The sequence below is a fragment of the Lacerta agilis genome, chromosome 3 (genome assembly GCF_009819535.1).
Source record: "Lacerta agilis isolate rLacAgi1 chromosome 3, rLacAgi1.pri, whole genome shotgun sequence".
Lineage (NCBI taxonomy): Eukaryota > Metazoa > Chordata > Lepidosauria > Squamata > Lacertidae > Lacerta > Lacerta agilis.
The window spans coordinates 57,972,655-57,987,101 of record NC_046314.1 but is presented as its reverse complement, the minus strand read 5'-3'; the positions used below and the strand labels follow the sequence as shown (position 1 = coordinate 57,987,101).

Sequence of the window (14,447 nt, the reverse complement as noted above, 5' to 3'; positions counted from 1 at the left end):
TCTCCCTGCCTGTGCACTGTTTTGTGGGTTCTCCTGAACCCCAGAGCCAATTTTGGAGGGCATAGGGAAAGGAGGGAAGAAGTCCCCATTGCACAAGTCCTTGTGCAGGGCTTTTGCTGATAGGGCTGGTTAGGTGGATCCCACCCTTAGCTGGCAACGTTGTCTTAACATCCTAATGCTAAGTTTTCTTTCCTGCAGTCCTTTGAAACTCCCCCCCTCTGGAAACTGAGCAAACATTTGGCCTGGGTATTACTCAAAGCACAACAGAACATATTTATTTGGGCTAGAGTTTGTTATTGCTAAGTTAGGCCATTAATTTCAATAGGTCTACACTGAATGAAACCTGGTTGAATACTGCTCTTTGGGTGGAATTTTTTTTACCATTGTTGTGTGTCTACCTGACATCTGAATTATACATTGTAAACAGCAACTAGCATTTGGGATGCAGTGGACCAGAAATTTAAACAAATGACTGATCAGTGTTGTTTATAGGACATTTACAGAAACTAGCTAGTGTGTCCCAACAGAGTGTAATTTTGTTTCCACATTTTGTTCTGGTTCCTGTAGTTAGTATGCATCTTAAGACATTTGATCACTGTTTGCAAGCCTGAAAAGTTGCTCTGCTCAAGAATACTGTGTACAGTCTCTTTGCAGACATTCTGAGGGCATGCAAAACGTTTGTATAAAATGGATGCTTAGAAGAGGCAGAGTGATCCTCTAACCATATAGAAGACACACACAGGGCCCCCAAACCTATTGAAACCAATGGAATTATAACCACAAATTGTAAGAACAACATGTTATAAAAGGCAATAGCTGATGCTGAAAAAGGTATCCTCGTGCTGAGGTCTTCTCCTGTCTTGTGAAATGTGAAGCATCTCTTTTCTCGTGATGCAAGGGCACAACATGATGTCTTTCCATTCTACTCATATGTTTCAACTGTCTCTATTCTAAGTTGCTCGCTTCCACTGAAGGGAACAAGGGAACCCACAGTGGGATGACAACACGCAGTTGGGTAAGTGCTGCAACATGTTGTGGAACATTGGAGAGACGCGCCACATGGTGTACCGATTTTTCAAGCACCTCTGCATCTTCTGTAACATTCAGCTTCTCCCTTGGTTGTTGTGACTTATTTAAACCCTATTAAACTCACACAGATTTAAACAGAACTTAACCTCTCCTGATCAGTAGTCAAGACTTCTGGATTCCAGGGGGAGAATTCTCTTCCCATTTACAATCCTCACTCAGCACTCATATAGTATAGTGCGAAATGAGTTACATGCCCCAATTAAACTTGCAACAGGGACGTTCATGGTACAACCCTATACTTGCCTCCATGGAAGCATGCACTACTGAACACAGTGGGACTTGCATCAAAGTAACCTGTAAAGAATTGCACTGTTGATGCTATCAGAAACCAGAGTCCTTCAGAAAGTTTGAGTGCTCTTTCTTCTTCCCTCTGATTTGTCCATATTCCTTTCCTGCTACAGTGATAATTTAATTGAATAATGCACAATTATACATAGCAGTTGAAATGATTCTCTTCAAAATAGTGTTTTTGAATTTCCGGAGCTTGCTAACATTTTTCAGTGTATAAGATCTACTGTAGACTGGAGAGAGAAGCATGAGAAGCTAACAGTTCAGCTGATAAAAACTGACTGTGGCTGACAGGCAAAAAAGGAAGAAGGATGCCTTAACCCTGCATATGAAATGTGTCATTAAGCAATTTATTAATGACAGCAGCCTCTTTGTTCTTGCAGCCATCAGTGAAGATACAGCAAAGGAAATGGAGGAGCTGCAGTTATGCATTTGCAATACACAAAGTCCGTGTTTTTCCCCACCAGGCACTGCAGGATAGCAATTGTCATTCACAGCACATAGCAGATAGTCTGCATTTCAGAAGCTAATATTTACCATTCTTAAGCTGGCACTTATGAATCAAGTGCAGTTACTTGTTTCTCTTCCTCCCCCCACCCAAAAAACCCCTTCAAAGTATATTGCTAGGGTGACCCATCCAAGGTTTCTGAATTCGTAAAAGCAAATGAGTTTGAAATTAAGAACAATAATTTTCAAAAATGCAACACGTCCCTCCTTCCGAACAGCTCGACAGAGCTTTCAGAGTGATGAAACCTTGCAATGCCTTCAGACAATACACCTTTCTGCCATCGTGTGTGTGTGTGTGTGTGTGTGCGCGCGCGCGCGCGCGCGTATCATTGGCTATTTGGACAGGATTTTAACATGCAACTCTCGGGAGTAGCTTTCTCAAATGCATGTTGCAGCCACTCTCCTGAAAACAATGTGAGTTCTGTTCAGCCGAACCACTGCTCCTGCTCCCTGCAACACTAGCAGGTCACTTGAATGCTGCAGCCACCCTCCAAGTTAAGAGTACAGGCTGTTGTTTGATGACCAGTTGAACCTATATGTCACCAAACAGTCATGAGAAGATGCTGTTCACTGTTTTGCCCTTCAGCTAGCTGTTAATATGTTATCTCTTTGTTGATAGTTTCAGCACAAACCCTTTAATGAAGTTAAAGAAACAGAGGAGCATTTGTAACCTGCTAAAACACCCAGAAGATAAAGATCTGTAACATATATTGCAAATAAATATTTTTTATTTGCATTGCCATTCACTTCTCCCTCCTTCGGTTAAAAAAACACACACAATATTCCTAGTTCCAGCACATTTACAGCAGAGTCCTTTTCATGTCTACTCAGAAGTAAGACTCATTCAGTTCAGTGGGGTTTACTCTCAGGTAAATGGGTACAGGATTCCAGCCTCAGTTACCTGTAAGCTTCTCTTTTCAAGCCACTGAAATGCTAAGAACTAAAAGGGGCAAGAAAGACTCTGACTCTCCTAATGGTCATTAAGTGTTACTGTCCCAGAACCTTTCCTTTATCTTTTGCACTCAGTTCAGTTGCAATTCATGCAAGTTTCCGTGGCTTAGGACAATACCAACAACAATGAAAATGCAGGCACGGACATTTAAAAAATAAACAAGCAGCAGTTTTCTTAGTGAGAGCCATCAAGGTTTTCTTCCAAACACAAATATCACCTCTGCTACTAACTTTGGCAAACGCAATCTCTCTTTCTCTCTCTCTCTCTCTCTCTCTCTCACTCTCTCTCTCCCCCCCCCCTTTAAAACAAACCTTCACCCCCATGACCATGGCGCTTCTGAGGATTTGCTATATACATACCTCAACCATTAAACAAGACATTTAACCATAGTGGCAGTTCTGTGACCTTTGAATGCTGCGAAATCTGTAAGCGGCGCAGCTTGTTCATGAAGACTTGTGCTGCAGGATCCAGAAACTGCATTCAGGGTGAAGCAAATAATTGAGGGAGACGCGCGGGAGGAGAGAGGAAGGTGCGCATGGACATGTGCAACGGGGTGGGGGCGGAATGTCCAAGGAGACAGGAGAGTGCCAAAGAAGCAGAAAGAGAGGAGAGACTCTCCACAGAAGACGGCGGCACTTTCCTGCCAGACGAGCGCTGGGATAGAGCGCTCAGCTGGGGGCTTTGCTGCAGTCTCTGAGTGGCTGAGTGTTCAGCAGCAGCAGCAGCAGCAGCAAGTCGAAGGCCAGTGGCGTGCCTGGCTGGGAGGTGCTGTCAACTGCCACAGGCACAGCCGAGCCGGCCAATCAGCTTGCGCCCTGCGAGCTCGCTAGAGTGAAGCCTGCTCTGTTTATGTTTCCTCGTTTCAAGAGTGACGTCAAAGGGGTTTAGTTTTTCCTCTGCATGTGCTATTAATTTTAAAGGACTACTATGGGAAGAATGTGGCAGTGATTTCGGCAGGCTACCACCCTACTCTAGAAAGAAACCAGAGCTGGAGGTGTCCCCCACCCCACCCCACCCCCGCCAACCGCTTATTCTTAAAAAAAGGGAAGGAAAAGAAAAGAATCTAGATCTCACTTAGAAATGTTTTTGCAGTCAGTTTTGCTGCCAGAGCGAGCTGATGAATGCCAGCAAAATAAAAAGGGGAAGGCTTCACCTATTGATTTGTGTCAGGACGCAAGACTGCACGTTGCAGGGGTTTGATGGAAAATAAAAAAGGAGCTTGGGGCTATGTGCGCACATTTTATTCTAGAATCAATGGAGACTGAGTATTTGGAGGTTGCTGGGTTTTTTTCTTTTTAACATAGTCCACACAGTGTCTAGATTATTTTGTTGGTGTTTTGCCCCGAAAAGTGCTTCTTGAGAAACTGGTTTCATGACAAAAGTAAAAGCTCATTGCAGATTGATGCATTACCCTGCAGTGTGTACATGGGCGTAACCAGGATTTTTGTGGGGGGGGGGCAGGACTTGGGGGGGCAGAACCAATGTGACTGGTCAGTTAGCTAAGTATTTCTATTGTTTTTCTATTGTTTTTCTATTCTACTGCTCCCCTTCCTCCCCCCTGGCTACGCTCATGAGTGTGTCCACTTGAAAACAGATGAGGGTAGTCCCAGCAGTGGGTATACCTGATCAATGACTTTGTGGGTAAGTGTATACTAAGACTGCAATCACTGCTTCCTTCTTCATTCACCTGGGACATGTGAAAGGAGGAAAAGGCATGGACAACCTCATCAAGGCAAGGGCTTTCAAATGGATCTGTTTTCTGTGTTCTGTTGTTATATATACCGGTAGCATAGATCCAAGATCTATGAGGAAGAGCTGAAGGAGGACTTGGATCTAAATTGTCACTGTATTTTCATGTTTGTTACTACTCTGGACCAGATTTCCCATGCTTGAATGTTTCTGGTATTTGTTGATAATCAGATTTATTTCTTTTAATTTCCAAGGATTTGACAAAAATAACTGTTTCTTAATTTTTACTTATCAACTTCATAACATGGAAAATAACACAATGTCCATATTCAAAGCCCCTAGGCAGCACTCCATTTTTCTGAGTAAACTTGACCCCAAACCACAGAAAAGCTGTAGGCGGTGAAGGTTAACTGTAGATGAAGGTTGCCTTCCACTTCCTAGCCACCATGGTGTGTGGGTATGTGTTGGGGGGCTAGCCACTGTATTCAGTGGCAAAGAACAAAGAAGCAGACCATATACTGACACTTTAACTTGGCGTTCACATGGGAGAATGAGGAAATGGAGGGAGAAGGGGGAGAGATTGAGTAAGAACACTCAATGGTCCATCAGAGCAGTTCCTGGGCCTGCAAACTGAAGAGAAAAGAGGAGGGTCACTCACAACCATAAGACCCTCCTCCTCCTTCAGATGTGGAAAATGCACTAAGAGCGAGGTGTCCTGGTTCTCTGTGGGTAAAGAATTCAAAGTCAGATTATGGTTTCTGCCAAAAACTTCCATGCTCAAATCAGTATGGTTCATGAGCAAAGCACAGGTTAAAGGCACAACAGGTGCAATATATTGGCTGCTTAAGCTAAGATGCTGATCCAGTCGTTGACACATACCAGGGATCCCTGTTGAGAGCCAGTGTGGTGTAGTGGTTAAGCGCGGTGGACTCGTAATCTGGTGAACCGGGTTCGCTTACCCGCTCCTCCACATGCAGCTGCTGGGTGACCTTGGGCTAGTCACACTTCTCTGAAGTCTCTCAGCCTCACTCACCTCACAGCGTGTTTCTTGTGGGGGAAGAAAGGAAAGGAGATTGTTAGCTGCTTTGAGACTCCTTGTTGTTGTTCAGTCGTGTCCGACTCTTCGTGACCCCATGGACCAGAGCACGCCAGGCACGCCTGTCTTTCACTGCCTCCCACAGTTTGGTCAGACTCATGTTAGTAGCCTCGAGAACACCGTCCAACCATCTCGTCTTCTGTCGTCCCCTTCTCCTTGTGCCCTCAATCTTTCCCAGCATCAGGGTCTTTTCCAGGGAGTCTTATCTTCTCATGAGGTGGCCAAAGTATTGGAGCCTCAGCTTCAGGATCAGTCCTTCCAATGAGCACTCGGGGCTGATTTCCTTCAGAATGGATAGGTTTGGTCTTCTTGCAGTCCATGGGACTCTCAAGAGTCTCCTCCAGCACCATAATTCAAAAGCATCAATTCTTCAGCCTTCTTTATGGTCCTTAAGGGGAGTGAAAGGCGGGATATCAAGTCCAAACTCCTCCTTTTCCTCCTCCTCTTCTTCTTCTTCTTCTTCTTGTAAAGTAATGGGGTGGGCAAGGGTTTAGTATGGCAAGTGGGACACGTCCTTGGACTGGGCAAGCAAATAGGAACTCCTTCTGGTGGGTTGGACCTGAGCTGTCCATTCATGCTAGTTCTGACAACTCCATGATCTAGGCAACAGAGGAGGAGCCAGAGCCAGACTTGGCATCTGATGCCTCCTCCAGAGGCAGAGGCTCACCAGTAGGAACTGGAGGGAAAGGATGCTCCAGCAGTGCAGGGGCTGTGGGCTGGGGTGGCATAGGCTGCTTGGGGGACAGTCTACTGGGTCCCTCCCCGGGATCAGACTACCTAGGTTCTCCCCAGGCAACTCCGATGTCTCTCATGGCCCATCTCAGCCTGCTAGATCCCTCCCTGGAATCATTGGCCTCTAGCTCCTCAGGCTTCTCCCACTGTTCATGCTGATCTGACCAGCCTCTCCAAGACATCTCCATGAGACTTGTGACACTAAACTTGTACAAAGGCCCAACTGATGGTGTCTCTGCTAATCTAATTGTATCAGAATGCAACACGATATTTCAGCAAATAACAGTTGCTTTTATAGCTTGGATGCTAGATCTTTGCAAAAATCTAGAAGGTTTAAAGCTTAAACTCAGTGCATAAGTGCAACTGGGAACTGTGTGAGTTTCTGTGATACATATTGTTTGTTTGTTTGTTTGCTTGCTTGCTTGCTTGCTTGTTTGATCAGTAGATACGATTGTGGCAATGAAGAAAAGTCCTTGGCAGTGCTAAAGGGAAGGTGGTGATTCAACAAATCCTTTGCTTATAATACAGCATTGGTTTAAAGTATTTGGAAGTCAGATTGATACAAATGTGGTACAAGCCAGGTGAATCAACACCATATTTGAGCTGTAATAAATAGTCATGCATAGACATGTCATAATTTGGAAGCAGAGAATTATCTCTGATACATCTTTTTAAAAGCAAATGTGAATGTTAAAAGAAACCTGTGAACTACTCCAGTTATGTTGGAGGGGTGAAGTGGCAAGACAAATTTCCTTAAAATCATAAAGCACAACTGGATTGCTTTAAAAATCCTTTATGAAATGTCTCACAAGTTCAGTAAAAGCTTGTTTCATTTAATCTCCCAAGGGGAACGCTAAAAGGTTAAATCTTTTATGTAAAAGTTTCCAGAACAATTTTGAGTATTTAGAATGGATGGTTATATTTCTAAGTAGATATACCAGATAAAAGCATATTGTCTACTGTAACTTATAAGAGAATAACGTGAGATTTGAGACAGAAAGAAATAAGGGTACATCTTAACATAGGGGAAATAAATGTGGCGCTAATCAACAGATATCAAACTGCTGCTGCAAAGGCATTGTTCATACTACAAATCTGAGCGTGGATCAGAACAAACATTTTGGTGGCGTTTCCCCTCAACCCTCACAGATAATTTATAGATTCGAAAATGTCTGAATGCTATGGACTCCTGTTGGTTCATCATTAATTAGTGAAGAAATAATTGCAGAACAGATCAAAGATGGTTGAGCAGGCCACTGACTTGCTTGATTCACAAATCCATTCACATGCTCAACTTTTCAAGTCAAGGAGTTACCCCCAATAGGTTTTTTGACCTCTCAGCTTGAACAGTCAAGCAGCCCAACTTCTCGCCCATTCAAGTTTCCGTTGCACTACACTACAGTCATACCTCAGGTTACGGCCGCTTTAGGCTGCGCAAAATTCAGGTTGCGCATCGCGCCAAACCCACAAATAACAGAATGGGTTACTTCCGGGTTTCGGAGCTCTCGGATGCACAGAAGCACTAGATCATGCTTTGCACATACGCAGAAGTGCTGAATTGCATCACACGCGTGTGCAGACGCAGCAGCTGCGGGTTGCAAACGCGCCTCCCGCACGGATCGTGTTTGCAACCAGAGCGTCCACTGTACATAATTTGAGGGCAAACGGTGGTTTGCACAAACCACAGTTTGCCTTATTCAGATGAAATGAAAAATCTCCCTTCATGTGCAGGGGAATGGTTGAGGGAGGACTGTACAAGCCTGAAGCTTGCCACTTCTCATTCTTGTAATAAGCAACCATGGTTTGTCATCACATCTTCAAAATCCATATTGATGGGAACCCTCTTAAACCAGTGGTGCTTCTGCTACTAAATTAGGAGTAACAAGAAACTTTTAAATGTTCTAGATTTGGACAAACTTTTGGTTTCATAATTGTTCACGTACTAGACACAGAGGTTTAGTCTCAGATATTTCTATTTCCATATTATTGAGTATAATGCATATTAAATCAAGGCTGCGCTGTTACTTTTTGCACTTCTGTTTACGTTTGTATTCCAATCTAGTTTGTACTCTGTTTATTATATGGTTAATTTGCTACCTTTTGAAAAACACAAGTAAAAAAACCTTTGTTTAAAAAAATTGTCCACATACATGAAGCAGTGGCGTGTGTGTGTGTAAGGACAGTGGCACCCTCCTAGCAGCAGTACTGCTTGCCACAATAGGGATGGGACAGGGCAAAGTGATCGCAAGGTCAAGGGAGTTCCAGGTTGATGGCAGTGGCCTTGCAGATACATGCGCCCACTGCTTGCACCCAACCTGGAGTTCCCCCAACCTTGCCCCCACGTCTCCCCATCACCTTCCCCGCAGATGCAGTACTGGTACCCAAAGTACACCACTGCCGCTCCGTTCTCTCATGCACTGCTGTTACATACATGACTGAAATATCACATAATTACTTGTTGAGTTCTGTTGGGATCCTCACTATTGCCCTCCAGTTTCAGCAGTGGAATTTTTTGGTCAACGTTCTCAAGACAAACCCCCCCCCCCCCAAAAAAGTACTGTTTTGCAAAGAGTGGGTGTGTTCATCAGTGATAGACATCTCTTTTTACCTGCCCTAAATAATGTATAATTACAGATCCTCCAAGTGTCCCTATTTTCCAGGGATGTCCCTGATTTAGAGAAGCTGCCCCTATTTCTAATCTGATCCCAGAATGTCCCGCTTTTCTTTAGGACGTCCCTATTTTCATCGGAGAAATGTTGGAGGGTATGTTAGCGTTGGGGTGGTTTGTATGCCAGGAAGGGTTGCACAGAAGGAGGGGAAGGAGGAGGCATGGACATGAGAGTGAAGGTGAAAATGGGGTTGCAGAATAGAAGAGAAAAGTGGCTTCAGAAATGGAGTTGGGAAGGTAAAAAATGGTTGCAAGGGGTGGGAAGGGGGTTAATATGGGAGGAGTGGCAGGGAGGGTTGGCGCGGGGTGTGAGCAGGGGCGCAGTCCCTATTACAATATAAAGGCATTGGATGCATTTATAGTGGGGAATTTGGGCCTCAACATCATGCTAGTGATGGTCTTAGTTTCATACCCCAACCATTAGAGTAGAAGCTGAAAGGTCACAGTTGCAAGTACTAACATGAACAGCCACTCCCAGGTAAGGCAACACCACTGAACTTCCAGCTTACTACGTTAGCTCAGTAGTTTATTATTACATGACTGTGTGATGTAATACAAATTACCACTGCCACTCCAAGGTGGTAGGAAGGAATGCAGCTCCCTGGGATCAGGATTCTAACTGGCTGGTTATTAATACATGGAAGGGTATTAACTGATAGCAGGGGATGCAACCCTGTGACTTGTGTGCACAGAATTGCAGGCAACAGCTTGCCGTATGTCATGGCTTGCCGTATGTCATGACAAATTAATGAAAGACATTAAAGTAATTGTACATGGGCCCCCACTTTCCTTCCACGAATGTAGCACAGTTCTCCCTATTTCTTTGCTGCATCCCCCAGTCCTCCACTGCATCTTGTAAATGGCCTACCACTGAGCTATGGGCCTTCTCATTCATTCATTCATTTAATTTATATACAGCTCTATACCCGCAGGTCTCAGGGCAGTTCACAGAATAAAATCACAATATAAATCCACAAAATACATAATCAAAATAAAACAACAACTGTTGTTGTCACTGTCTTTGTATGTTAAAAGGAAAATATACCTGCTTTTTCCTCCTACCACACCGAGGTTTCAAAGAGAGAAAGAGGTATGTTCCTTCTTATTGCCGTGCTGGTTGCACCTGTTGGCAATGCAGGTGCAGAAAAGGCCTGCTAGCTTTGGGAAGCCATGGTTGTCCAGCCCAGCTGGTAAAGAGAAGGCCCTTGAGGAAGCTGCTGTTCCTTTAAGAGTTGCATAGAACCAATAATTTCACAAACTGCAGTGTTCCCCATGCTTTCTGACAGAAGAAGACAGCAGATGAAATTGTACTTTCCATGCAAGGTTGCAGGAACTTATCCGGGGGGTAGGAGGGTCCAGTGCTATTTTTCTAGAAAAGAGGTGCCGGAGCTTGCCATGAACGCCTCCCTTGTTCTCTTATAATGGCAATGGTGCCCACCTGAGATGTGCCAGAACTGAGTTCCGGCTGAAAAAAAAAAGCCCTGGGAGGGATCATACCATAACAGTCGTAAAATTATTGCATCACTAATATAAAATGAGATGGAGGGCACAAGGAGAAGGGGACGACAGAGGATGAGATGGTTGGACAGTGTTCTTGAAGCTACTAACATGAGTTTGGCCAAACTGCGAGAGGCAGTGAAGGATAGGCGTGCCTGGCGTACTCTGGTCCATGGGGTCACGAAGAGTCGGACACGACTGAACGACTGAACAACAACAACAATATAAAATGAAAAACTTGCATTCACAGCTAAGAACCAATGTTAAATGTTTTGTTTAAAAACCATAACCAAAATGTAATGACTCTTCTGTACACAAGAAAGTAATAATTATCTTGTAGTGAAAACACAAAGGAAGAATAAAGTGTGAGAGAACGGGTAGGAGTGTGTGTGTGTGTGTTATGAAAGGACTAAAATGTGAATTAAAGGCATATGTTGACTGAAATCATTTGAGCAGTTCCTGATCTATAATCCTAAAGGCAGACTATTCTATCAGCAAGGCTCATAATCGGGCTAAACATGACCCAGATTAAGAGGTAAGCTCTTGGCTAGCAGGGAGAAGTTGAATTGTGCAATGTTCAGCGATTAACTCAGATTCACCATAGGGATGAGCGAGGATTTTACAGTCAATCCCTTGTGAAAGTGGTAGGTCAGCATGACTTTCCTCAGGACAGAGACAACAGAGTCATATTTGTCATGTGTACTCTGCCTGGAAACCTGCTACCATTCTTGATGCAAGGAAATGAAGTTTGACAGAAAACCACTCATCTGAGTCAAACTTCACATTCATGCTTCTCTGACATGAGCTATTTGTTCATCTTCATTTGCAAAAGTAGCATGGTACAGGAGCTAGTAACTCACCAATCATACTTGCCACGGCTTAGTATCATTTATTTCTAGCTCACATATGGTATTGCCCCTATACTGACAAGTGTAAGAATGGCTACCAATTCTGTGGAAAAAAAGCCTGGTGGTCTCTAATGCTGGTTTCCAGTCAGTTTAAGGGTCAAACAACACTTGATATTTTGGTGTTTAACCTGAAGGTTTTCTAAAAACACTAATAATAATAATAATAATAATAATAATAATAATAATAATAAATCATTTCTACCCCACCCATCTGGCTGGGTCTCCCCAGTCACTCTGGGCGGCTTCCAACAAAAGATTAAATATACATTAAACCATCAGTCATTAAAAACTTCCCTAAACAGGGCTGCCTTCAGATGTCTTCTGAATGTCATATACTTGTTTATTTCTTTGACATCTAACAGGAGGGCATTCCACAGGGCGGGTGCCACTACCGAGAAGGCCCTCTGCCTGGTTCCCTGTAACTTCACTTTTTGCAGTGAGAGAACCGCCAGAAGGCCCTTGGTGCTGGAACAAGGGCCAGCACTAGCTGGGTAGACTGATAATTATCAGGATCAGAGGAAGCCTGGAAGGGGGATTTACTGAGGAAGAAGGAGATCCTGGGGGAAAATCTCTTTTCTGAAATTTGTATTGATAGGAAATTTCCCATTGGAACCAATGAGAGAATAGCATAGACAGGCAGGATCGCGGGCCTTGTTAACTGTGCTCTAGGTTGCTACAAAACATTCCTTTTGATCTTGACTAAGTTTCAAGCAAGCATCTCTTTGTAGGGTGTTCTTTAAGTCTTTTTCCCTATTGCTATTTCCCTTTTATGTCATGCTTACAGTGTATAATGATGAAGTGTCTGTGTTGCTGTTCTTTAATGACACTAGTGATGTCATGATAGTTCGTTTTCTGTTGGTATTTTTTTACTTCCCAGTAGCCAAACCTTTTGCTCTTATTTCCTTTAGACCATGTCGGTGAGCCTGGGGGGGAGTGTCTTTTCGTCTGGGCAGCCCAGGACCTCCATACACACTGCCCAGGCTTGTGCCCCAGGGACGTCACTTTGGTGCTGTTAATGCAGAAATCTGACTTCAACCCGGGGACACACTCCATTGTCTCTTGACCAACAACAGAAAACATGTAGCAGAAAATGGACTATGAAGGAGTAATATATATTACCTGTACCCAGTTTATATATGAATATAAGCCCTGCTGCTGGTTGCAGTTAGTGTGAAATAGCATTGCATTTGTGTGCAATAGCACCACTGGCATAAGACCCCAAACTAAAGGATTTGTGAAATGCAGTGCAGGGTTACAGATGGATCTGCTGGATCCAAAGTCTGAGTGCTGCTACAGGAAGAAGTTCTAATCACCTCTGCATATGCCCTGGCCAGCAAGTCTGCAGATGCGGTGGGAAATGAGTTGCTCTCTGCCTTGATTAAGATTCGTCTCAAAGTGTGTTTGTTTTGTCATGTTAAGCTTGTGGTCTACTCAGGACCGGTGCTAGGGCTTCTTGCGCCCTAGGCGAACCACCTTCTGGCGCCCCCCGCCAAAGCCTGCTTTAGCGGGAGCCGCGGGTGGTGTAGGGGGCAAGCAGTACCTCTCCGCTACAGCGGAGAAGCTGTTGCTAGCCCGTCCCACCCCCCTGCCCAAGCCTGGCCAGTGCCCCCTCCATTTTGGCGCCCTAGGCAATTGCCCTGGGTCTACTAAGGCACCTAGATCCTATTCACATGTACTACTGGCAAGCCAGGTGCCCTTTGTGCAGCTGGTTCTTCTTGCCTAAGTGTAGAACCTTACATTTGGACCTATTGAAATCCATTTTGTTAGTTTTGGCCCAGTTCTCCCATTTATTAAGGTCATCTTGAATCCTGATTCTGCCTTCTGGGGCATCAATTACCCCTTCCAGTTTTGTGCCATCTGCAAATGCGATGAGAATTTGATGAGAGGGAATGGCCCAAGGAGAGTCCAGAGAGCTGGAGAGAGACTCCTGGGGTTCCTCACCCCTGCTTTAAGCTTCCAATGCAAAATGTTTTTATTTCACCTTCTGGCTGTCATTTCTACTGATGCTGAAACCTTTGTCCCACGACAGCCTTATAAATGACTTGAAGTAGTATACAGGCAGTCACGATGATATATGTCTAGATAACACACTGCTAGCACTGAGCCAAGGCACACCTTGCTTTTCACTGACAGATCGCTAAGGCATTTCCATAAGCACAACTGCAATACCGTTCCAGATCTACTAGGCAGATGCACAGAGACTGTTTCTGGCAGAGATGAGAGATAGTGCTGTTTCCCACTTTTTGTGCGCACTGTAAGACACACTTAGCAAGTCTGGTGCTCTTTGAAGTGCACACCACTCAGAGTGACGTTAATCACTGGTGGCAGTCGCTCATTGTAGTAATCAAGAGTGTTAGAGGTTACATAAATGAATGTCACCCCGATAAGAGAATATGAAGCAGACAGTCTCTATAGAAGAGAATGATTGGGAGAAACAAGGAAAGAGGAAGCAAGAAGGAGACAGTAAAGGGGGGGAAACAGGGGAGGAGAATGGAAGTGAGATGTAAGTTCACAATCCTTCTCTCTCACACATAACGTATCAGGAAATATATCAGCTACTCGGTTTCCTTATCTTAAAAAGGGGGAAATATATTTAATTGTAGTGAGGATGAATATACATCCTGAAGCAGTCATATAATATTGTTATAGGAGGATGTACCAGTACTTTCTATAAACAGGGGAAGAGATACTGTTTTGCAGTCCATCTTCTTTGAGTGGTAGGAAGACAGCCTTTATGAAACCAGCTTCCTTGACCAGCTTTTAATGCGTAATGTTTTATTATGTTTTTATATATATATTATATATGTTGAAAGCCATCCAGAGTGGCTGGGGCAACCCAGTCAGCTGGGCAGGGTACACATTATTATTATTATTATTATTATTATTATTATTATTATTTGCACTTCAGATTAAGGGTGGTATTCAACTAGGTTTTACTCAAAGCAGACCCACTAAGTTAGGCCCATTAATTTCAATGGGACTTTTCTGAGTAAAACTTATTTGAATGTCACCCTTAATCAA

The 14,447-nt window shown here is 43.9% G+C and overlaps 1 protein-coding gene across 3 annotated transcripts in view; it reads right to left on the bottom strand.

Moving 5' to 3' along the window:
• PDE7B (phosphodiesterase 7B) overlaps positions 1-14,447 on the bottom strand; it is a 202,117-nt gene that overhangs the window by 126,488 nt on the left and 61,182 nt on the right. The window contains exon 1 of one of the 3 annotated variants that reach the window (XM_033143843.1): positions 3,196-3,526. The exons of the other annotated variants lie outside the window; for them this stretch is intronic. Within the exon in view, the coding sequence (XP_032999734.1) occupies positions 3,196-3,216 (21 nt within the window). The 5' untranslated portion in view covers positions 3,217-3,526. Of the gene's footprint in view, positions 1-3,195; positions 3,527-14,447 lie in introns of those variants that run through there. 3 annotated transcript variants of the gene reach the window in all.